The sequence below is a fragment of the Malus sylvestris genome, chromosome 11 (genome assembly GCF_916048215.2).
Source record: "Malus sylvestris chromosome 11, drMalSylv7.2, whole genome shotgun sequence".
NCBI lineage: Eukaryota > Viridiplantae > Streptophyta > Magnoliopsida > Rosales > Rosaceae > Malus > Malus sylvestris.
The window spans coordinates 39,957,510-39,981,851 of record NC_062270.1 but is presented as its reverse complement, the minus strand read 5'-3'; the positions used below and the strand labels follow the sequence as shown (position 1 = coordinate 39,981,851).

Here is a 24,342-nt window from a genome sequence, read left to right as displayed (position 1 = left end):
ACAGTAGTACTAGCTTAACAGGTAGCCAAACATTACGAGTTATAGTCACAATTTTTCACCCTAAAATTCATGGAAGAAATTAGAGATGATGCGGCCTAAAAAATCTACAAAACGTATTTTTCTAAGAAGAATACCACCAGACCGTAGTACTAGCACTCAAAACCTCCCGTTGACATTTCCGGCTTTTTTCAATGAATAATTCTAAAACCCGGATAACAACTATCGCTAGCTGAACTCATTTTAAACATTATTGTGTAAACCTAAACAAATGTTATTTCCATCGCTAAACAATCGTTAAATCACTAGCTGTTCGGAAACTATACTATCCACATCACATCCGGCAAAATTCAAAACGAGAATATCACACCGAATTCATACGTCTACTCGCTAGAGCTGCAGAAATCGCAACTACCCCCGCTGCTCAACCTGCAAGCAGAGACCCTGTTTGGTTAGCAAAACATTATACGCTCCTCGAATTCAATCTACAAGACTTGCAGTAACAATATTGATCAGTCAGACGTCTCTGGATTTGTTGCCTTCTTTACTTAAAACCCTAGAACATCTCTCATACATGCCACATAAACGGGAAAGTGATTTTCTACTTCCTGACACTCCTCTCTCTTTCTCTAGCCCTTGGATTGAATTAAATCAAGGGAACTTTAACGAAAAGCTCCTGGTACTGTTCACTTTAACGAAAAACCACATTTTTACACTAAAAAATCAATACTGGTACTATTCACTTTACCCTTTATTTTGTCCTTAGTATTAAAACTCAAAGTTTTCAAACCCTTTTCATTAGTTTTCCTTTAAATCAAAGGAGAATCAAGAGTAAAGACGAAAGGGAAGGGTACAGAAGAAGAGTAATTCGGCTCAATCCTGCCCTCCTCTCATGTATGCAAATATATCTTTAATTATCTGAAGTCGACAAAAAATATTGACGTTGCTAAATCATTAGAACATTACCTGTTAGATCTGAAGGACCGAGTTAATAATATACAACCGATCCCCTTCTCTTTACAGACGGAAACACGCGCAGATTCTTCAATGATCCCGATTCAATGATTAGTATATGATATATACATTGTCGCCACTGGCAAGATAAAGTGAAAATAGACAGAGTTAGAGATGAATGCACTCAGAATGAAGCATCAAACTTTCACCAACAGTTACAGCTAACAAACCTTTGAGGAAAGAAACTCAGGCAAGCGCAGCAGGTTCGAGCTAACATGCATAACAGTGATAATAATTCGCTGATAATGTAATTTTTTTTTTTTTCATCTGATTTCGTCTCTATTAACGCAAAGAAGATATCCTAACTACAACAAAAGTGAAGACAACCTGCACATGTAACACATATCAAAATCAAATTCAGACAAAAAAGTGCAAATGGTAACTGAAAGGTTTGACGGGGAAATACAGATTATCTATTAGAAAAACAGCATACCTACGATTTCCATCTTTTCCACCCTTTTCTACAGCGTCGGTGTGGTCTCAACTGTTGAATCAAGGTGGCAGCTGCCAGTCTTCTCCACAAAGTTCAACATAACGAATTATCAAGATAAGTTAACAGTCTGAACAATTAAGAATCTCCAAAGCTGTAAGTTCTGGTTTTTGAACTCAAAACAAACCCCCTATTGATTTTAGAACTCGTTCTCTCGTCCTTATATACAACTATTATATCTCCCCTCACATTCTTGATGAAGTAAATCCACTTTCAGAAGCAGCTCCAGAATCTTTTCATTAGAGCCGTACTTGACGATGATTTGTCAGTGCTAGAAAGCAGATTCGAGACCACATAAAATAAAATGACTAGGAGTTTGCTGTATTTGAAACATGAAGATAAACAATCAGTCGCTCAACAGATGTTCCAAGCAGTTCAGCAGAAGTATCAAGACCAGACTCGTTTTCCTCCTTCCTTAAGGCATGAGCCCAAGGATTCACCAATTGACCTTTTGCTAGGGTTGAATCATAACACAACTACTTGCCTTTTTTAACGGCTGATAGCCTCCATCGCGAGCCGTACCAAACGTAGTAATCCCTCTACGTCTTGGAAGTGAAAGTCAAGAGCCCTTTTAATGGCAGATATACCTTCTGCACGCTTAGCATCTCCCGTGTTTGTATTAGCAGCTGCAAATGCAAGCCACGATTTCCTCGACGCTTCCATTGCAAAATTTACATCCTGAGCCTGCAAGAAATCATATTTACAAAATGTTCGGTCATCATCCACACTTCTCTACTGTGAAAAGAGAATACCCATTCTTAAATAAATTGATAGTCAATTCTTGTTCATGCCCTTCTCTGACCACGTTATACGTACTAAAAATCTAGAAAAATAATTCTGATGAAAATGTGCAACAGTACGAGGGAAGTTTCAGAATAGGATCTATATAAACTTACAAAATTGAGCATCCGGAGAAAGTTGGGACGGTTTCGGGCAGCAATAACATGGTTTCCAGCAACTTGGGGAGAGCTAACGCCCTTGGGTAAGGCAACCTTGTCTAACGTTGAGGGGTTGTTTAGGTTATCAACATCAGAGGCAGAGGAAGAAGGAGATTCACCTGATAGAAAAGCAACAAGACAATTATCAAATTAGCAGCAACTCAGAACAAGGCTATTAAGAGCCTTGCAGCTCCTCTAGAACCAACTAACAGCTCACTTAGGATGCTGGTCAATTTACCAGGAGGAACCAATTGTAAAGCTGTTTGCAACTCAAGACGATCTCTGCTTGCACTGGCATGCGAGGAGTATATCACCCTCATATAAGCCACTTCCATGCATTTGTAGGCCAAAGCCGCAGCAGCCATATCCTTGGCTTTCTCGTATTCATGTGCACAAAACCTATAAGATAATTTTTAATTAACAAGGAAAAGCATAAAAGGCATGAAAGCTCCAGAACCCATTAGAATATAAAAGCCTGCAAAGAACATACTTAAAAAAACAATAGGAATGGCTACTATACGTGCCACTACAGTATATGACAATAACTATTCTAATGACCAAAGACGACACAATCAATACCTAGTACGGCCCAAAAGCACATCCCACATGCAAAAGACAGATGACAGCTTCAACAGTATGAGAAGATCACTCCCTACATCTTAAGAGCTAATGCTATGTGTACCCCAAAAGTACACTTTCTCTGTCACCCCTCCCAACCAATCCAAAAGGGCTTTCGATGCAAGTCCAAATACACGATGGTAAAAACCACAAAAATATAGTTGAAAGTACCACCTAAAATTGCAGACAACCATATTATGGGTCCCAATGCACATGCAGGGTTCCACAAAGGGTAGAGCAGGACTCACAGCAAGGTTGCACAAGTCAACAGATATGATCACTAAGACCCAAAACCAGTGCATGTGCCACGAGAAAAGAAGTATTAATACGGCTCAAATTTGACTTACTCGCATAGTTTCGCGGTGCTACTATACATTTGCATGCACTGAGTCATGTCAATATGCTTGGCACTATCAGTGTTCTCCAACAAAGATGCAGCATGAATAAATTTGACAGCCGCTTGGAAGTAAAGCCCCGTACTTTCGGAAGACCCGGCGTTCTGCAAGGATTAGTATTACAAATGATTATTACAGAAAGGAGAACAGCAACATCTAATCATGAAAATATGATGGTTAAAACCTTGACGCGATCAGCAAGATGTTTTAGATCTTTAGCTTCTTTCAGAGCATTAGTACCAGCCTGGCTGCCGGAGTCCCTTCTAACTGGACTAGGGGCATCAATATCCCTGGCCCTGTGCCCATTCTGTGCAAGATGCCTTGAACTGATATGCTTAGCTCCATTCTGATTATCAACCCTTCTGGTTTGCATTTGCTTCAGAGCATCATTACCTTCAGAGGCATCAACTTGTGAGCTATCTGCTCCATTACCCTTTTGAGAACCCACAGCTGGTCGGGGACAACGACCAGTAATCTCATTTTGAAATCCACCAGAGGGTGGCAAGGGTAGTGACTTCCCCCTAACTGAGCCTGCATCCACTCGTTCAGTTTTTTCAGAAGGAATCTTTGATGACTTTTCACCATCACAATCTTGCAGTGAATTCTGCTTGGGAGTAGAAATTGCATCTTTTTTGCAAATGGTTTCTGGCTTAACATCTGGGCCATCATGCCCCCCAAAATTCGACTGACCTTCCCTTTTACTGCTCTCAATGGAAGATTTTCCGGTAACATCTTTCTTGCTGACATATTTGTTCTCAGTTTCACCAGATTTAGACCCAAATTTCTCCTGCAACTTGTTTTTACCATCCCCGGGTTTTATTCCATGAGAGGGTGAATGATCTTTCTGTTCACTGAGAACATTAGAATTCTTGGCCTCACCAATGTCCAAATCAGATTCAAAGCTCCTTTTCTTGTCCTTTGACAGTGAAGAAGAGTATCCCTTCCCTGACTTTCTTGGGTGCGACCCATTAGAGTGATAATGCTTTCCATTCTCTCTGTCCTGGAAATCAAGCACAGAAGACTCACGGGCCCCATGATAAGCCACAGTGGAGACTTTGTCCTTCCTCGCTGTTGCAGATCGATCACTCCCACCATCATCTTCGCCATCTGAGCACCTTCTTGGGCTACCTATGGCAAAATGACCAGCATTTTGTGATTCATCCTTTCCCATGAGGTCCCTGCGTACTGATGTAAGCTTATCAGGATTCAATATTCTCATAGGTGAAGATGAGACAGATTCTACAGGTGAACCTTTAACTTCCTGAAAGCTGGATTTCGTTTTCTGGGAGCCAGAGATTTTGGAGGAGCTTGAAGTTGCAGCCATAGGAACCTGTACAGATCCCAAATCTTTTTTCAAGGAATCCACATCATTCCTACTCCGGTGAGTTAAGCTGCTACTGATATCTTTTCTATGTTGTTGGTTCTTTGTATGGCTGATTTTTTTGTCTGTTCTACCACTTCCTTTGCTTGCACTAGACTCTTTCCCCTCGGATTTAGAAGTCCTTGCCTTCTTTTCTTTCCTGCGGTAGTTCTCACTAAACTCCTCCTTCACGGCGATTGAATGATCCTCAACATAGTGCCCTGTAGCTGGAATGGAACCCATGTGAATTTGAGAATCGGAGGATTCCTTCAGTTTTCTCTTTTTTGATCTACCTTTAGAATCAATGTTTCCCACATCTAAGGATCGACTATTTAAGAAAGCTTCATCTTTTGCTTTTGTAATAGAAGCAGCGTGTGACCTGTTCTTGATTTGATCTTTCCCTGCAGCAGCAGTCAGAAAACCACCACTTGAGCTAATACCTACCTCCCCAACTGCCCCACTGTAGTCTGATGCCCATTCTTCATCATTGATATGTTTAACTTCAGTCTTGATTTTCTTGGAAGCTCTAGAAGAATCTGGATCAGAGTCTCTTCTATTCTTTATCTTTAAATTCTTGATGTCACCTGTTTGACATGCTGTATTAGTACGTAAATAGCATTCACATTAGTTAAGGAAGTTTTAAAAGCACAAAAAAAATGCTGTTTCATACAGTACCTCCCCCAGTAGAGCGCTCTAAATCTCTATGCTTCTCCCTGTACTTGTGTTTTCGTTTCTCCACTGCCATGTCACTGGATTTGCTTAGCTGCTGCAAATCAGGTTCACTTGGCAGTGGAGACTGATTCACATCATTCAAGCTTCTACTCTTCACCGATGCCTGCATGGTTTTCTTCATAGAGTTTGGAAACTGAATGGAACCATCTTTATTAGTTGCATTTGGCAATTCTTTTGCTCCAATTTTTTTCTTTCCACCACTAGGCATGGCAGGCAAACCAAAATTTTCAAGGTTTTGGTCAGGGTTTCGAGGCTTAGGCAATGCCACTCCTTCCAGTAAACCAGGATTTCTGGGCAGATTATTTTGACTCTCAGGGGCAGGAACTTGGTACTGTGCAATGAGAGCTTTCGTCTTTTCTGTTGTTTCCTCCTCGTTTACATTACACCGATTCATTCCAGGCCTACATTTGAATCAAGAGATGAGCTTTAGAGAGATAGAAAGCAAGAGAGATTGGAATGAACAGTCACAAATTATAAAATGGCATACATCAGTATACCACTACAGGTTTTGTAGATACAGCGATATACAATGTACTGTAATGAACGTAGTGATAGATAGGTTAGAAAATGCCTACGACAAAGGAACTTACAGCCAATTAAGCATGCTACACAGCCACTTCTCAGGTAGGCTCTCCAGGTTTGTGCCATATGGAAGAAGCCGCCATTTCAGACACTTGTCACAACACACCCAATTATCTGCTATCGGTGCAGGAGCCCCCGTAGCAGGAGGCACAGCAGACACAGGCCCATTTCCAGAGTGTGAGGCTATATTTGAAGCCGTCATAGGATATGAGTCTGCAATTGATGGTTTTTCAAATTTATTGCCACTTTGTCTCTCCCTTGATGCACTGTTAACTGCAGATGTGCTTTTTGCAACAGCATCAGAGTCCTTAAGCTTATCTTCAACTGGCAGTTCAGATAAATTCATTTGGTTCTTTTCATCTATATCCCCAAACAAATCTCTATATGTATCCCTGCTTTGATCAATATTAGAACTATTTGCATGAGTGCCCTTCATTTTGGGCGCTGAAGAAGAACCAACCCTTGAGCTTTCTTTTGGAAACTCAGCAACCGTGGTCCTGTGACTTTCCTTCGGTTTGTTTTTCTCCCCAGGTACTGGATACTCCTTCCCAGAAATTAGTCTTGTATCATCTACCTCATGTGATGTAGCCTTCTGATTGACTTTCTGCTTTGAATGGTCCATGACTTCAGTATTTAGAGATTTCCTCCCTTTGGAAACATTTAAGTCACCTTTTACCAATTCATAAGTTTTCTCTACCCTGCAATGGCCCTCTTTCTTTGGGTGAACCAAAACGTCCTCACTCACATTCACTTTTCTATCTTCCTGAACCTTTCCAGCCAAATTGGCTTTTCGCTTTTCAACCCAGCCATCCTCTTGGGTGGAAATTGGCTCCATTGGTTCATCTTCTGCTTGACCAGGGAAGACCTTATCCCTCACTAAAGTTTTCTTATCCATTTCTTTGCTCTTTATCACATCGTTGACAGTAGAAAATGAACTAGATAGAAGTGGGAGCTTCAAGGTTTTAGAAACAAGCTCCTCACAAGCAAACATGTCAATGTCATGTTCCTTCTTTGACAGAAGCCCAGTTCCATCCTTATTTTTCCCACTCTTTGATTCAGCTGACAAATCATTTCTTTCGACCAATTTTGTTTTCCTCGATCCTGACACTTTCCCACCTCCCTCCATGGTATGATTTCCATTCACTCTACCCTCTTTTAGGAGCTTTTCCTTTTCAATTAAGTAAATGAGGTCGTCATGAAGAGGTGACATCATATCCTCATGCACGGGAAAGGATGTCATAATCTGCTCCAGAGCACCACCAAAAGAAATGTTTTAGATTAAGCACACTATTTCAGAAACAGAAAACATCTGAATATTACAGGGAGATGATTCACCTGAAGAATACAGGTGGGAGATTCAAATGGGGCATCTTGAGGCTCATGAGATATCCCTTCACTCTCTGAAGGGCTATCATCTACTGAGGAAGATGATGTGGCATCAAGACCAAGCCCACTGTAGATAGCATTTTTTCGTGTCGACAAGTTATCCGATCCCACTTTAAGTCGCACCTTCAGTGTTTTCTGGTCCAATGAATTAATATCTTTCTTGTTTGCAGATTCATGCCGAGGAGCGTACTGGTCAGCTTGAATTAATGACACACTTCCTTCTTGTTTGACTGGATCATTTGCTGAAGGTGCCTTTGGTGCAACAAGCGAGGTGGAACCCGTAGAAGCAGGTCCAACTCCCACTGACTGAGGTGTATTATAACAAACTGCATTGTTACGTTGACCAGCCTGTGTAGAAAAATAATGAGGGATGCTCAAGTACACTGATAATTGTCAAATAAACCACTACGAGACAAAGGTTTGTCTACAGAACTAGATATAAGTAGGAAATGACATACTGAGAGTTGATACCTCAAGTTTCAAATTGTTGGGAGATTTGAGTAAGCTGCAGTTCTGAACTTTTTGCGGAGTCTTTGGATGAGACGACACTGGAGACCGCTGATAAGAAGGTAAAAATGAGCCATACCCACCCCACTTTGCCCCTGTTGCAATGTATTGATTGCCAACTCGTTACTTAAAGAGAACTTAAAATTAATGAATCTCTCAAGCACAAGAGATAATGTAATTCCCTTCTATTGACTTACCCAAATTCTCCGCAGAAACTCCACCTTCAAATTCTTTCTGGAAGTGTCCCAAAACATCCTGAATTTTATCATCCTAATACCAGAGAGAGCAGTATGTGTCATTAAAATGCAAAGCTTGTCTAAAGAGACGCAAAGTAAACAAGACAGTTATACTTCAATAACGCTTTTCGTAAGATTAGGCATCTTTATGATTTAAGATTTTACATTGTCGAGCTACCAAATATTAACTACCTAAAGCAATCACACTTCATGACCTTACAACAACACTTAAACAAGTATCAGAATCTCAAAACCCCAGTTTCAAATTCCAAAAGGTCACCCATCGCATTTGAAGCTAACGTAGATAAATTCTACAAAACTTGATTCTAACATTCAGATTTTACAATCCCACATAACTCATAACTACACAGTAAGTCATTATGGATTCCAAAACTGAATAGTTTTCAAGGCACATTATATGGCACGTTAAACCGTTATAATAACCAGTAAGTTCAGCGCGAAAACCAATTACTCGCATGATTCAACCCCTCAAAACAGCATTTTCATGCCAGACCATAAGTCAAAGACGGATACATCCTTACATTACAAAGTGGATGAATAAGATATGTTAACACTGTAAGTACATTACAACAATCATAAGCTAAGTAACAAAGTCCTAAACTACAGCTCCGCTCCCTGAAAGCAAATATCAAGTCTTTAAGCTTCTTAAGCTCAAGTAAGAGATTTCTACTCAAATTTAATTCAATAAAAAGTTCACGTTCCATTAAGTGCCCTTAAATTCTTAACATAATCAAAGTAAAATTCAATTTCAATCAAACTCCATTAGCTTGGATCTACCCACCATACAAGTCAACCCAAAAAAAAATGGAGCAATTCAAAACCGATATTCATGTAAGGATCAAACTTTTAAGCAGCATAAACACATGTATATCCAAATCTACATGTATAAATACATATATGTGTTTCTATATGCTTACGATGTAAGAGAGAGCAACATCGACATCGATGTTGGAATCGTATTCATTGATGTGGGAAGAGCAAGCTTCGCCTTCTTCAAGCTCAGTATCCTCCATCTCTATCCTACCAGCAAACCCTAATTCCATCCCCTTCCTTGCATCCCTAGTCCCCACAGAAATCATCCACAAATCTCTCTCTCTCAAATTCTTCAACTACTAATCAAACCACGACCCATTCAACAAAACCCCAAATCCCCATCAATCAAATTCCCACCCGATCACACAAACACCCTCAAAAATCAATAACCCTAAATCCCAAAATTCAAATCTTCCAAAATTTCCCAAATTAAAAAACGAATTTATAAAATTAAACAAACCCAATTGGGTTTCTAAAAGCTCCGATTTCGCCAACAGTTTCTGCGTGTAAATTCTTTTGAGCTGAAAATTTGATTCAGCAGGACTCTCTCTCTCCTCTCTCTCTCTCTCTCTCTCTCTCTCTCTCTCTCTCTGGGTTTTGGTGTTTACAGCAGCCGGTTTCTTAATTTCTGATTTTTCTTTTTCTAATTATTTTTATTTTCTTTCGCTCGAAGCAAAAATTAATTAATTAATCATATTTTTCTGGCAATAATATTAATTTATGTAATTTATGTGTCCACGTAGAATTAGGAAAGAACCAGGATCTAACCAGCATACACCGTTTGCATATTTCCTTTTATTTTCGTTTTGGCCCCTATATTTCCTCTTTTTTATGTAATGGCTCTGTCGTGAAAGACTGAGAATTTATAGTTTGAGACGCAAGAATGCGCGTGGTTGCTTCTTCATTTTTTGGCCCTTTGAGAAATAAATAATTCACCAAAAATGTAGTTTCTATAGGTGATATGTTCTAACATAAATACAAGAGATTATTAATTTGTTACAAATTAATAATTTACCAAATAAAACTTGTATGCTAAATTGTAAAGTATAGGTGATTCTTGTAGTAGTGTGATAGCAAGAATGTTGTACAATATATTATACAAGTTTGTTAATTGGTTAAAACGTACACGAAAAATATCGTTATGAAATATGTTTTATATAAGTCAACAATGGTGGTTGAATTTGTAACGATGGTTATTTATTATAGATTCTGTTGATGCACAAAACCGGAGGGGTCTTGGAACAACATAAATCTGACCGTGAATCTGCAAGTAATGTAAATAACACAAGATGTATCGTGGTTCACCTCAAGGTTTGGGTTATGTCCACACTGATTATGTATTTATCTGAGAGGTGAGGGAGAGAACATCTGAATATGAGAGGGGATGTGAGAGAGGTGAGAAGGCTCCAGAATTGGCCTCCCCTAATTGTGAGGGTGAAGGGTCCTTTTATAGAATAAGGACTCCTCACTTATTACATATTTGCCCCTTTCTTTATCACATAATTACATTTAAGTCCCCGAGTATTTGTACAAGATCTAAATACGAGGCCCTAAATATGGTATAAACAGTAGTCCCCCAAGTCTTCAGTCAAGAGAGTCTTTTGGCTGGAGACTTGAAATTCAGTCCATGTGTGGGCCGAAGTAACTAGATGTTGTCTTGAACTGATGCTTGATATGAAGCAGTGCTCAATCTGAGATGATGCTCAACTAGAAGTAGCACACGCTGCGAGGCTGCTCGGCTCGTGGCTTATGTTGCCTTGGTTGGCTCAGCTTTGTGGCGTTTGAAGGTGAGGGAGTCCCTTTTATAGAATAAGGGCTTACTCTTCAATACATGAATGATGGGCTATAGTTGATGCTCTTTAATGATGGTAAGGGAGTCCTATTTATAGAATAAGGGCTCGTTCCTTAATACATAAATGATGGCTTATGAGTGATGCTCGCGGCGAGGCGGTTGCTCAGCTGGCGGCGATGCTCTCTAACGAAGGTGAGGAAGTCCCTTTTATAAAATAAGGGCTCGCTCCTCAGTACATGAATAATGGGTTATGAGTGATGCTCGTGGCGAGACAGTTGCTTAGCTGGCGGCAATGCTCTCTAACGAAGGTGAGGGAGTCCCTTTTATAAAATAAGGGCTCACTCCTCAATACATAAGTGATGGGCTAAGTCCCCCAAGTATTTTTCATGAGTGCTCTCTAATGAAAGTGAGAGAGTCATTTTTATAGAATAATGGCTCGCTCCTCAATACATAGATAATGGGTTAAGTCCCCCAAGTATTTTTCATGAGTGCTCTCTAATGAAAGTGAGAGAGTCTATTTTATAGAATAAGGGCTCACTCCTCAGTACATAGATAATGAGCTAAGTCCTCCAAGTATTTTCATGAGACCTAGTTGAGGCCCAATATATGGTACATAATGTAGTCCCCCAAGTCTTCAGTCAATAGAGTTTGTTGGCTGGAGACTTCAAATTGAATCCATGTATGGGCCGAAGTGGCAGTTGTTCGGAGGCGGTATTTGTATACCCTGCACTGAAGCTTTGTAGGTGAAGTTTTGCAAGTGAAGCTTTGAAGCTGGAGCTCTGTAAATGAAGCTTTTAAAGCTAGAGCTTTTGTAAATGAAGTTTTTGAAGCTAAAGCTCTGTAAATGAAGCTTTTGAAGCTGATTGACATGAGTGATGCTCATGAATGTTATCATGATATGCTCATGAATGTTGACATGAATGATGGTCATGAATGTTTATGTATGATTGTCATGAGTGATGTTCATGAATGTTTATGTATGAATGACATGAGTAATGCTCATGTATAATTTGGAGTACTGGGCGTACTTTTGATCACCTAGTTGGTGGCATGAATGAGAGTACGAGTTGTACATTTCATCACCTAGTTGGTGGCATGAATGGCTAGTTACCAAATGATATTAGAGTATGGGTTATATTTCATCACCTGGTTGGTGGCATGAATGGTTAGTTGTCAAATGATATTAGAGTACGGGTTGTACATTTCATCACTTGGTTGGTGGTAATAGCGGCAAGTTGCCAAATAATTTTGGAGTACTGGGCGTACTTTTGATCACCTAGTTGGTGGTAATAGCGGCAGGTTGCTGAATAATTTTGGAGTACTGGGCGTACTTTTGGTTACCTGGTTGGTGATAATAGCGGCGGGTTGCCGAATAATTTTGGAAGTACTGGGCGTACTTTTGATCACCTGGTTTGTGCTATTTTGGGCTTATGGGCTTTCGCCTTCCACAACATGCCAGCCTATTTATTTTGGGCTTTGCCCTTTTTTTTATATTTATTATTATTATTATTATTATTATTATTATTATCCTCTGATGGGGTTTATACAGATGTTTCCGAAAGATAAGGAAAATAAATTACATCATTATGGTGGGGTGTTTATTCATTGCTTTTGCAGTGTCTCCAGGTGCCTCCATTTTGCTTTCTCTTTATCCCCATGTGCCTCTCTTTTGCTTTCCTCATTCCACCGCATCTTATTTTTGCTTTTACTTTGCAGAGTGCAGATGGCACTCAAGTTCTCTGTTTCCCTTTCTGCTTTTGCCGACAAAAGCAGTGGAGAAGTGGGGGCAGCAATGCCTGCAGGTTCAACTTTGTACATGGCATGTGGTGGAAAGCCTGGGACAGGTGGAGTGGGACATCTCTACGTCGAAGCAGCCAACTGCTACCTTGGAAAACATGGTGCTCCTGGAGTTGGTGAGTTCGGAGCACGCTGGTGGTGAGCGAATCAAGGTTCTTGTAAGAAATATGCAGCAAACTATTATGCAATGCGTATACGCACATGGCTACTCATGTAGTTATACTCATAAGTTTCTGCAGGTTCTTTTTGTTCTTCCTTCAAACTAATGCCGGTGATGTTCATAGTTTGTGACACGAAGTATTTCAGGTTAGAAAACAGATAGGATGAGGAAGAAGACATTGTTTGGCTAAGTGAGAAGTTAAAAGTGGAAAGTAGAGAGCTAAGATCCTAGTTGTCATTCCTCAATACTGCTGGGTTAAGGATCCAGCAAACACCTGATGGTCTCCAGAAGTGAGGCTCTCATGTCCAATGTTTGTATACAACTCGGCTCAAGAGCCAGAGTTCGATTGCAGTCCGCGATCGCCTCAGCAATCCGTCCCGCCACCCGAAAAGCGAAGGCTCGCTGCATATAGCACTTTGCCAGGAATCCCTGTAGGGCTCCACACCGGCCGTCCACGATTTTGCATAAGTGGTGGATAGCAAAATAAAGTAAAGTAATTGAAGATATTGTGTGCTACTGCCACATTACAATTTTCCCAATCCAACATTTTCCCAGGAACCAAACAGAAAATCCAAAACCAAAGTTGGAAAATTTTCTCACCAGGCATGATCTGAAGGCGATCGTTCCCCTGGCGCTCAAAATCGGTGATAATATCATACGCCTTCCGCTGCTTCTCGGGGATCCAATTCTCAATGTGGTGCAATATATCGATCCCGGAAGGGTTCTCAGCCTTGATTCTGACGTACTCGTCTTCGCCGAGCACGACTCTATACATTGCAGCGAAATCGATGACGGGGACTGTTAAGGTTTCGTCCATGTCGAAGACAACGCCTCGGAAGCGCGCCCTGGTGGTTGGGCGGTGGTAGTGCCCATTGTGGCCATGGGTCTTTTGGTGTTTTAAGTTTTAGGTACAGGAAGATGAGTGTTCTGGGCAGTAGTAGTAGTGGCATGGGGCAGGATTGGAGTGTATTGGGTATTTGAAAGGGAGGTATTTGGGTTTAAATTGAGAAATTGAAATTTGTGGGTGTGCAATTGAGTGGCTTGGAGAGCCTCTTGGGTTGTGGGTAGTGTTTGGTTGGTATCTAGGCTAAGGTCGTTCATCATGCAAAGTAGTGGACATGACACCTGTCATTGACCGTACCATTCACAAACTGCCTAGTGTACATAAGGAAAGCGAAAAGCTACGGTGGAAAAGCAAGTGGCCCTCTCTTTTTCTTGGTGCTAATGGCCATGAGGCCATGGATGTCGTAGATGAGATGAGATGAGAGCTCCCAAAATCCAGATTGAAACTGCACTAAGCTTGGATCTCTCCCGCCAATAACTTCACATATGCTCGAAAATTGCAACCTTCTTCGATGTGCAGTAGCATAGGATGTTGATACGGATTTGTCTCCACCAAGGAAGAGCAGGAAGGACGTTGATGGTTGTTTATACCATATTTAGGGCCTCGTATATTTGGGCCTTGGGCCTTGTATTTGGGCCTCACACTAAAGCCCATACTTTGTAAAGGAGGAGGAGCCCCTTATTCTATAAAAGGGGACTCCTACCCTCATTCTAGAGGAGGCCTCACTCTCATTCTCACTCTCATAGGCCATTTCTGAAGCCTCTCACCCCCTCTCAGAAGCTCTCACCATCTCCCTCTCTATTCCCTCAAATATAATACAATCAGTGTGGACGTAGCCCAAACCTTGGGGTGAACCACGATAACTCTTGTGTCATTTACATTTTATGCAGATTCACGGTCGGATTTACGTTGTTCCAAGACATCCGGTTTTGTGCATCAACATTTGGCGCCGTCTGTGGGAATGGTACAAAAAGCTATGTCGGTTCTCTCTCAATTTTTCATCCCACCACCGTGAAACCTTCACAACCTCACCATTGTCCATCCACCGTGAATCTGCAAAACCCGATATTGTACTGAAGCACGTTGGTGATGTACGTAAGGAGGCCACTGGCGACGGGGGCGAGACCCCGGCACACCAAACGCTCCCCTCTCACACCCACCTGCTCACCGTATCGTTCATTCTCCATCGTTCGATCAACGCATTCAATCATCATAACCGCTGATCAAAAGCAATGGCTCCGTTTAAGCTCCAAGACTACTAGTCTATATCGTGATCAAAGACGGTCTCCTCTTTGCTATTCATGCTTTCCACGGTATTCCTGTTCTCCACCTCCATACTGTGTAAGATCTCGATCTCACAGTCATGGTTATTATTCTCCTCCAAAACGAAGGGCTTATTCCAGGGAGACAAAGCTATGGCGACGAGGGATCTGCGGGACCCGACGACTAAGCAACAAAATGGAAAGCGTTTGGCAGAGTTCTCAGCTCTCCCCAAACCATCAGCCTGCCTTCCTTTTTAAAGGAAGACCTCAAACGATCAAGAAATGATGAAAAGTAAAGTGGGAGCATCTCAAAGAAAAAGAAACATTGCCTGGTCTACTTTGCAAGAATCATCCACTTCCACTGGAGGTTAAAACAGCTGATCAAAAAGCAGCAGCTTCGGCGAAGCCTAAAGTTGCAGCGAAGGAACAAGTGTTGAGGCTAGGAACACTTGGTGGTTTTCGTTGGTAGCGACGATGTCCTCCTCTGTGACGGATTTGAGGATATGAATGGAAGACCGAGCTCCAGAACTTCCTGCAGTCCGACAGGACCATCAACAACGACGCCAACAGCAACATGCCTATGATTCCAGAAATGACGCCATCAAGCTCGAAGAAGGATGTAGCAAGGGAGACGACAACGGTAGTGGATTCCAGAGACACTCCGCTAGTGGGCCCATGCTCTAGGGCTTTGAAGTCTAGGCCCGATGACACTGGTGGTAGCTTGACTAATGGAGTGACGTCGTTAACCGCTGCAACGTCGTTTCCTGGAAAAGAAGTGACCACCTGTGGGATGTCGCTGACGTCGTCTCCATGAGGCTCCAGCGCGAGCGCCAGTGCGAATGCTAAGCAGGATTCGTCTCCCAAGTCGCCGCTGACTGCCGATAACCAGAAGCGGAAAGAGAGAGCATCGCCGACGACGACGCCGAGTTTCAAAGTGAGGGACTCCCTTACCATCTTGGAGAAGGAGAAACTTTTTTGACTTCATGGACAGCTGGATGATTACTATTGGTGTTTGGGATTGTTCTTCAGAATGACGATGTTGAGCTCGTTGCTGTCAACGATCCCTTCATTACCACCGACTACATGACCCACATATTCAAGTACAACATAGTCAATGGCGCATGGAAGCACCATGAGCTCGAGGTCAGGGACTCCAAGACCCTTCTCTTCGGTGAGAAGCCTATTGCTGTTTTCAGAATCAGGATCCCATAGGAGATCCATGGGGTGAGGCCGGTGCTGACTGTGTTGTTGAGTCTATCGGTGTTCTCACCGACATGCAGAAGGCAGCTGTTACTTTGGCTGCAATTATTACCACAAAATATTTAAAAAAAAAAAAAAAAAAAAAAAAAAAAGCAAAAGTAAAAGCAAAAAGGGAAACCTAACGGCATGGCATGGCAGAAAAGCAGCTGTCATTTTAGTGTCCAGCAAGAAAATCATGTGAAGCGGGACAAGCAAGAAAATCATCAACCAGCACATGGGGGACTTGTGGACCATGCAAAAGCAAAAGCAAAATAGAAAAAGAGAAAGCAAAAGAGAAAGCAAAAGTAAGGAATAAACACCTCATCAGAGTGATGTAATTTATTTTCCTTATCTTTCGAAAACATCTGTATAAACCCCATCAGAGGGTAATATATATAAACCCCATCAGAGGGTCAAAAAAAAAAAAAAAAAAAAAAAAAAAAAAAAAAAAAAAAGGAAAAGCCCAAAAAAAATGGGGTGACATGTTGTGGAGGGCAAAGGCCCATAGGCCTGAAATAGCACCAACCAGGTCATCAAAAGTACGCCTAGTACTCCAAATTATACATGAGCACTACTCATGTCATTCATACATAAACATTCATGAGCATCACTCATGACAATCATACATAAACATTCATGATCATCATTCATCTCAACATTCATGAGCATCACTCATGTTAACATTCATGAGCATCACTCATGACAACATCCATGAGCATCACTCATGTCAATCAACATAAACATTCATGAGCATCACTCATGTCAATCAGCTTCAAAAGCTTCATTTACAAGAACTCTAGCTTCAAAGACTTCATTTACGGAGCTCTAGCTTCAAAGCTTCATTTACAAAAGCTCCAGTTTCGAAAGCTTCATTCACAAGAGCTCTAGCTTCAAGCTTCAAAAGCTTCATTTAAAGAGCTCTAGCTTCAAAAGCTTCATTTACAAGAGCTCTAGCTTCAAAGACTTCATTTACAGAGCTCTAGATTCAAAAGCTTCATTTACAAAGGCTCCAGCTTCGAAAGCTTCATTTACAGAGCTCTAGCTTCAAAGCTTCACTTGCAAAGCTTCACCTACAAAGCTTCAGTGCAGGGTATACAAATACCGCCTCCGAACAACCGCCACTTCGGCCCATACATGGATTCAATTTGAAGTCTCCAGCCAACAGACTCTATTGACCGAAGACTTGGGGGACTACATTATGTACCATATATTGGGCCTCAACTGGGCCTCATGAAAAATACTTGGGGGACTTAACCCATTACTTATGTATTAAGGAGCGAACCCTTATTTTATAAAAGGGACTCCCTCACTTTCATTGAAAGATCACCCATCACTTATGTATTGAGGAGTGAGCCCTTATTCTATAAAAGGGAATCCCTCACTTTCATTAGAGAGCACCCATTATTCATGTACTGAGGAGTGAACCCTTATTCTATAAAAGGGACTCCCTCACCTTCAAACGCCACAAGCCAAGCCAACCAAGGCAACATAAGCTACAAGCAAAGCGGCCTCACAACATGTGCTACTTCTAGTTGAGCATCATTTCAGATTGGGCACCGCCTCATATCGAGCATCAGTTACTTCGGCCCACACATGGACTGAATTTCAAGTCTCCAGCCAAAAGACTCTCTTGACTGAAGACTTGGGGGACTACTGTTTATACCATATTTAGGGCCTCGTATATTTGGGCCTTGGGCCTTGTATTTGGGCCTCACACTAAAGCCCATACTTTGTAAAGGAGGAGGAGCCCCTTATTCTATAAAAGGGGACTCCTACCCTCATTCTAGAGGAGGCCTCACTCTCATTCTCACTCTCATAGGCCATTTCTGAAGCCTCTCACCCCCTCTCAGAAGCTCTCACCATCTCCCTCTCTATTCCCTCAAATATAATACAATCAGTGTGGACGTAGCCCAAACCTTGGGGTGAACCACGATAACTCTTGTGTCATTTACATTTTATGCAGATTCACGGTCGGATTTACGTTGTTCCAAGACATCCGGTTTTGTGCATCAACAATGGTGATTTTCCAGATGGATCATTTGGATGTTGCTTTTACAAGAACAGAGAGGGAGGGAAGAGCATAGGTGTTGGAATTTGGATCTTTTTTGTTTCTGGGTTTTTGCATATTTTGCAGATTTTGCAGATTCACGGTGGAGGTGAAAAAATGAAAGAGAACCGACATAGTTTTTTGTGTCAATTTCCACAGACGGCGCCAAATGTTGATGCACAAAACCAGAGGGGTCTTGGAACAATGTAAATCCGACCGTGAATCTGCAAGTAATGTAAATAACACAAGATGTATCGTGGTTCATCCCAAGGTTTGGGCTACGTCCACACTGATTATGTATTTATTTGAGAGGTGAGGGAGAGAACCTCTGAATACGAGAGGGGATGTGAGAGGGGTGAGAAGGCTCCATAATTGGTCTCCTCTAATTGTGAGGGTGAAGGGTTCTTTTATAGTATAAGGACTCCTCACTTATTACATATTTGCCCATTTCTTTATCACATAATTACATTTAAGTCCCCCAAGTATTTGTACGAAATCTAAATACGAGGCCCTAAATATGGTATAAACAGATTCAAGTCCCGTTGTTGTCAATTCTTGTTAGGTGGCAATCTGCAAAAACCAAAAAAAGGAATAGGACTCTAAAGTAAGTCCTCAAAAAAGCTTTTGTGGTATGTTCTATGATAGAATAGTATCCCTTGTATAGATTGTTATACTTGGAATAATATGTAGAAAGTGTTTCGAGAAGAGTAATTTTGTTTTTGAATTAAATGAAAACATACTATAAATTAGGATTATTTTATTAATCAAATCTTGTATGAAGTACCTGATATTTTGGGTTGTCAGACTATCAACAGGGGTCATTTATTTAGTATAATCTCGTATGGACTCTCGAAATGCTAAGTTTCTAGACTCTCAATTTGAATCATAAGATCAAGAGAATCTTGTTTTAACAATCTGACATGTCATGTTGCCAAATTATAAATTTGGATTATTGGTTCAACAATCTTGTTTGAACTATTTGGCACATCAGGGTGCCAGACTGTAAATTTAAACATTTATCAGTTAAAATCTTGTAATTGGGACTAGATGTGAACATTTGGCATGCAATGTTGAATAGTAGAATATTACTCTGAACCTAGTTGGCATGTTACATTGAGAAATTGTAATCTGAACAATTGATTTGATAAGATCTTGTTTTGAACTATCTAATATGCTAGGTTGTAATATCGTAACTTGTCACTAGTTGTCTCATTTAAAAAATAATAATAATAATATTTTGTATGCAACAACTTTGTCTTTTTTTTGTTTTTTTGTCAAATCGAATAACAATATTTACATCCTCAACAAAAATATCGAATAAAAATTTAGGAAACAATAACCTTGATCTATGGTAACCTTCATTACTAACACATACGAGGCCACCGAATGAGCCGTCCTATTGCAAGCTCGAGGCGCCAAAAAAGACTCTCTACCATTTATCCACCTGTTAGCTGGCGAATCCAGCATGTTCTTTTATAGTAATCGTTGGTTGAAATCAATACAAGATTATTGAATTTTCAAGGACAAATTGGAAAATTTGAGTTTTGTGATACAATGTATACTAAAACTTGTTCATCAGATGATATGTTAGTCGGTCATTCATTTTAATATGAACTTAATTTAAAATTTATTTCTTTACCGGTGAACATAGAAGACTTGTTCAGACACGTAATTTGAAATAGTTAAAATATATTTCCAAATCATTGCCTTCATTTTTACATTCACTGTAACTGTAAAATGTTAAAATAGCTAACATATGTTTACTTACTTGAAATGACAGTCTAAATTATTTCTAACTCGTGCTTATAAACATAGGAGTATTTTTTTTATTATTTTACTTTTTTGTTTTAATTTTACTTATTTTAAATTTTATTTTTTTATTAAAATATATTTTAAAAAATAATTAACTTACTAAGTACCCTACATGTTTTTTTATTTATTTTATTTTTTTTTAACAAACAATAGTATACATTAAGGGAGTGTGCTAAGCTTTACAATGGGTTTGCTATAATAATGTGGTTCAAATTCACATTTGCCGAGAATTGAACCTAACGCCTCTCGCCAAAGGCGAATTTGAACCACATTATTACTAGCTTACTGTGAGGCTAAACTCATTTCCTTCCCCCTCAATGTAGGTAATATCTTTTGTTAAAAAAAAAATCTTCATTAGCGACTGACAATTTAAATATTATAAAAACTTCACTCTTTTTGCTGTCTATATAGGAAATGGATCATCTCCGGATCTCTTCCACATAAGCCAACTAAGCACAAAATTTGGATTCTTAAAATTTGATTCAACGACTAAAAACAAGATGATCCATTAAAAGTTATAATACATTTAGCCGTTTGATCAAATTTTAAGGACCCAAATTTTGTGCTCAGTGGACTTTCTTAGGTAGAAAGGATCCGAAGAAGATCTCTTTCCATCTATATAGACAGATATAACCACGCCACAAATATGAAGGGACCCACATAATGGGATGTGAGCATTTACATAGATTATCCACAAAATAACATCTTATGCTCTTGCTGTCAATTTCGTTATCACATGTGCAGTTTTTTCTGTTCCAATTCCGCTCTTGTGCACAATGCTTGCTTTTAAAGTGAGGTTTTATTTTTTAATGCCATTATTTTAATTCCCCATTAAAAAACAATATTTTATTATATATATTTTTCAAAAAGAGATCAGTTGCTGACAGCTGGTGAGACTCATCATCGTGTGATTCATTCAGTAATATAAAATAATGTATAATTTTATTTTTGTAAGACTTCATATTAATGACTCGGAACACTATAGTAAGTAATCTCGTTTTGTAAAAATCTCTCTCAATCGACAAACATTATTTTGTTATTGTTATTGGAACAATATCTAAAACCAAAGTAGGAAACCCCACCATGAAGAATGAAAATCACGAAATACACGAGGCAGGTGACATGAGAGGCCCATCCTAAAGCAGCATGTGTTTTGTTTTTATTTTCTAAAGTACATTTGCATTTTTTTAAAATAAATGATATATTTTACAATAAGGGAGTAAAGAAGTAGGTTAAATCTTACAATGAACTAACAATAATGTAGTTTAAATTCGCATTTTAAGAGAATTGAACCTAAAACCTATCACATACAAATGAATAAGAATACTATTAAACTGTAATATTAAATGACAAGTACATTTACACTTGAGAATTGAGACAAAAATATGTGGGTGCTTTTCGTCCCATAAGTTAACAAAAATATGTGGGTGCTTTTCGTCCCATAAGTTAACAATGTACGTAACCAAAGTTCTTTGATCCTTTTGTGCAATATTAGCGATACTATGTCTCTACTTAATTAGAGAACATCTTATGTTTGACTTACACGAGTGCATGTATAATATATTTTTATGGTGAGTTTGATATTAAATTGTCACATCCGGTCCGGACCCGTTCCACCACCGTAGCACGATATTATCCGTTTTGGGCTTACCATTCCCTCACGGTTTTGTTTTTGGGAACTCACGAGCAACTTCCCAGTGGGTCACCCATCATGGAAGTGCTCTGGCCCTCTTCTCGCTTAACTTCGGAGTTCCAACGGAACTCAAAGCCATTGAGCTCCCAAAAGGCCTCGTGCTAGGTAGGGATGTGAATATACATTTAAGGATCACTCCCCTGGACGATGTGGGATGTCACAATCCACCCCTCTCAGGGGCCCGATGTTCTCGTTGGCATATTTTCGGCTAAGGATTGGCTATGATACCAATTTGTCACATCCGGGCCCGGGCCCGTTCCACCACCGTAGCACGATATTGTCTGTTTTGGGCTTACCATTCCCTCACGGTTTTGTTTTTGGGAACTCACGAGCAACTTCCCAGTAGATCACCCATCATGGAAGTGCTCTGGTCCCCTTCTTGCTTAACTTCGGAGTTCCAACGGAACTCGAAGCCAGTGAGCTCCCAAAAAGCCTTATGCTAGGTAGGGATGTGAATATACATTTAAGGATCACTCTCTTGGACGATGTGGGATGTCACATAAATGGTGTCCCATTATAACTTCCTGCGAGCGAATAAATGGGGTTGATTTGTTTGCATAAAACTTTTCATGTGCTCTTATAGTCTGTTAAATATAAATTACTTTTTTTTTTTTACGATTTTAACGGGTTCGTTATGCAGATGTATTTATGATTAAAAAAAAGCTATGCAAATGTATTGAATTGTAATTTGTAGATTAATAGATGCCTCATTGCAGGTAAAAAGTCGAATAATATTCGGGACGCATGGAGACTAATGATCATGATTAGCAATAAATATCAGACAACAGAAAACTACTAATTAACAGAAAATCCAAAAGGAAATAGTAAGTAGTAAAGGCAGATGTTTTTGTATATAAATGGACGGTCAGTAAGCATCAAGTAATTAGTAAGCTTATAAATAGCAATGATTATTGTCATTTAGTACTACAGTATAATTGTATTTCTCTTCATTTGTAAGTAAGAGAATTTAGGTTTGAATTTTGCCAAAGATGAATTTGAACTTTATTATTACTAACTCATTGTGAGGTTTAACCCACCTCATCCCTTAGCTAGATAATATCATTTGTTAAAAAAAAATAGTAACAATTATTTTATTTTTTTAAACAAACAATATTGTTTATACTAAGGGGAGGGGGTATGATTAATCTCATATGTGATAACAATAATGTGGTTCAAATCGCATTTTGGCGAGAATCGAATCTAAAACCTCTCATTTACAAATAAAGAGTAATATCACTAGACCGTAATACTAAATAACAACAATTATTTTTTATTAAAAGTACAAGGCAATAATTGGGCCCTACAAAGGACTTGGATCATCTCCTGAGCCCAAGGTTAGAATCCTCATGACCAAAGAGTGTGGACCGTTGGATGAAAATCCAACAGCTATAAATATTAAAACTTTAAAGGGATTCCCTTGTTTGTAACCGTTGGATTGTCATCCAACGGCCCACACTCTTTGTCAGGACGATCCTCACCTTAGGCTCAGGAGAGGATCCAAATCCTCCTACAAATGGGAAGCAGGTCTTTCAATGTATAGTACTAGAACAAGGTTTTTGGAATATACTCCTCGCTAATTATGAAAGAATATGCTTGGATTTGTGCTCTTTAATTTGACCATCCAAATATTTTTTTAGTATTTCCAATTGACAAAAAAAAAAAAAAAAACAGAAGCATTTTAGTATCAAAAATGGAATTTAAACGATGTTTGTACACGTCATTTAATACTACGGTTTATTGATATTTCTCTTCACTTATAAGTAAAAGGTCTTAGTTCGATTATAGCTAAAGGCGAATTTGAATCACATTATTGTCTAGCATAGTGTGAGGCTTAGCCCCACCCACCCCGACTTTTTTTATTTTATTTTATTTTTTATTTCCCCTTCTTTTAATGTAGATAATATCGTTTATTAAAAGACCCAAAAAAATGATGTTTGTACACATCTTCGAAAAGTTATGATATCGTATAGTCACATGATATAATAGCAACTAGTCATGTGCTGTAATATAGATGTAAAGCTGAATGGCCTATGGCCTTAAGGTTAAGATTGGATTGGCAGAGATTGGTCATGCTGGATATGATTGGGTTGGCAGAGATTGGTCAGGCATGACTTGAAACTTGTGTATATTGATAGGTTAAATAACCCCATATATTGAGGATTCATAACCCATCATGTTCAGTCATATTCATCTCACATTTTGACATAACAAACAACGAATTGAACTCAAATCTATTTTAATTGGTCACAACATATTCCAACCAGACCATCAAACATGCCCTTATGGTTTAGAGTGTAGTATTAACAAATAATTCACGTGCTACAATATTGTGTGAAATATGTACATGCCCATTATCGGACATCCATTCTTAATCGGCATGCCTTTTTCTTTGGTCCAATTTATTTATAGGTCCAAGTCGACCTCATTTATGTGGACCTTATGACGCTTTATGCTTGATGTAGACATGAGGTTAACTAAGTTGAGTAGAGCAGCATACTTAAATTCCTTTCTCTTAGTTTAGATTAGTTTAGAATAGACTATCAATTTGTTTTCTTTTCTTTGATACAACAATATTGTGGATTGGAGACTTGAGGTAAGCCACATAAT

The 24,342-nt window shown here is 39.5% G+C and overlaps 1 protein-coding gene across 2 annotated transcripts; it reads right to left on the bottom strand.

Annotated features, from left to right (window-relative positions):
* Window positions 1-32: 32 nt before the first annotated feature.
* Window positions 33-9,715, bottom strand: LOC126590106 (cysteine-tryptophan domain-containing zinc finger protein 3). 2 transcript variants are annotated; one of them, XM_050255619.1, is made up of 14 exons: window positions 9,194-9,715; window positions 8,217-8,289; window positions 7,984-8,114; window positions 7,462-7,860; window positions 6,135-7,369; window positions 5,488-5,945; window positions 3,637-5,408; window positions 3,405-3,556; window positions 2,678-2,838; window positions 2,398-2,558; window positions 1,445-2,185; window positions 1,182-1,338; window positions 964-1,090; window positions 33-426 (listed from the first exon to the last, which is right to left on the bottom strand). In XM_050255619.1, exons 1-11 carry the CDS (start codon window positions 9,353-9,355, stop codon window positions 1,991-1,993), a joined length of 4,899 nt encoding a protein of 1,632 aa, XP_050111576.1. In that variant the 5' UTR covers window positions 9,356-9,715; the 3' UTR covers window positions 33-426; window positions 964-1,090; window positions 1,182-1,338; window positions 1,445-1,990. The 2 variants fall into 2 exon arrangements, with proteins under 2 accessions (XP_050111576.1, XP_050111577.1); XM_050255620.1 differs by having other exon boundaries at window positions 3,637-5,396.
* Window positions 9,716-24,342: the final 14,627 nt, after the last annotated feature.

Coding starts and splice junctions, on each gene's coding strand:
- LOC126590106 (XM_050255619.1), bottom strand. CDS start 9,355: ATGATTTCTGTGGGGACTAGGGATGCAAGGAAGGGGATGGAATTAGGG. Junction 2,559..2,677: donor TTTACAATTGGTTCCTCCTG/GTAAATTGACCA, acceptor CTTTTCTATCAG/GTGAATCTCCTTCTTCCTCT. Junction 2,186..2,397: donor TTCTCCGGATGCTCAATTTT/GTAAGTTTATAT, acceptor GATTTCTTGCAG/GCTCAGGATGTAAATTTTGC.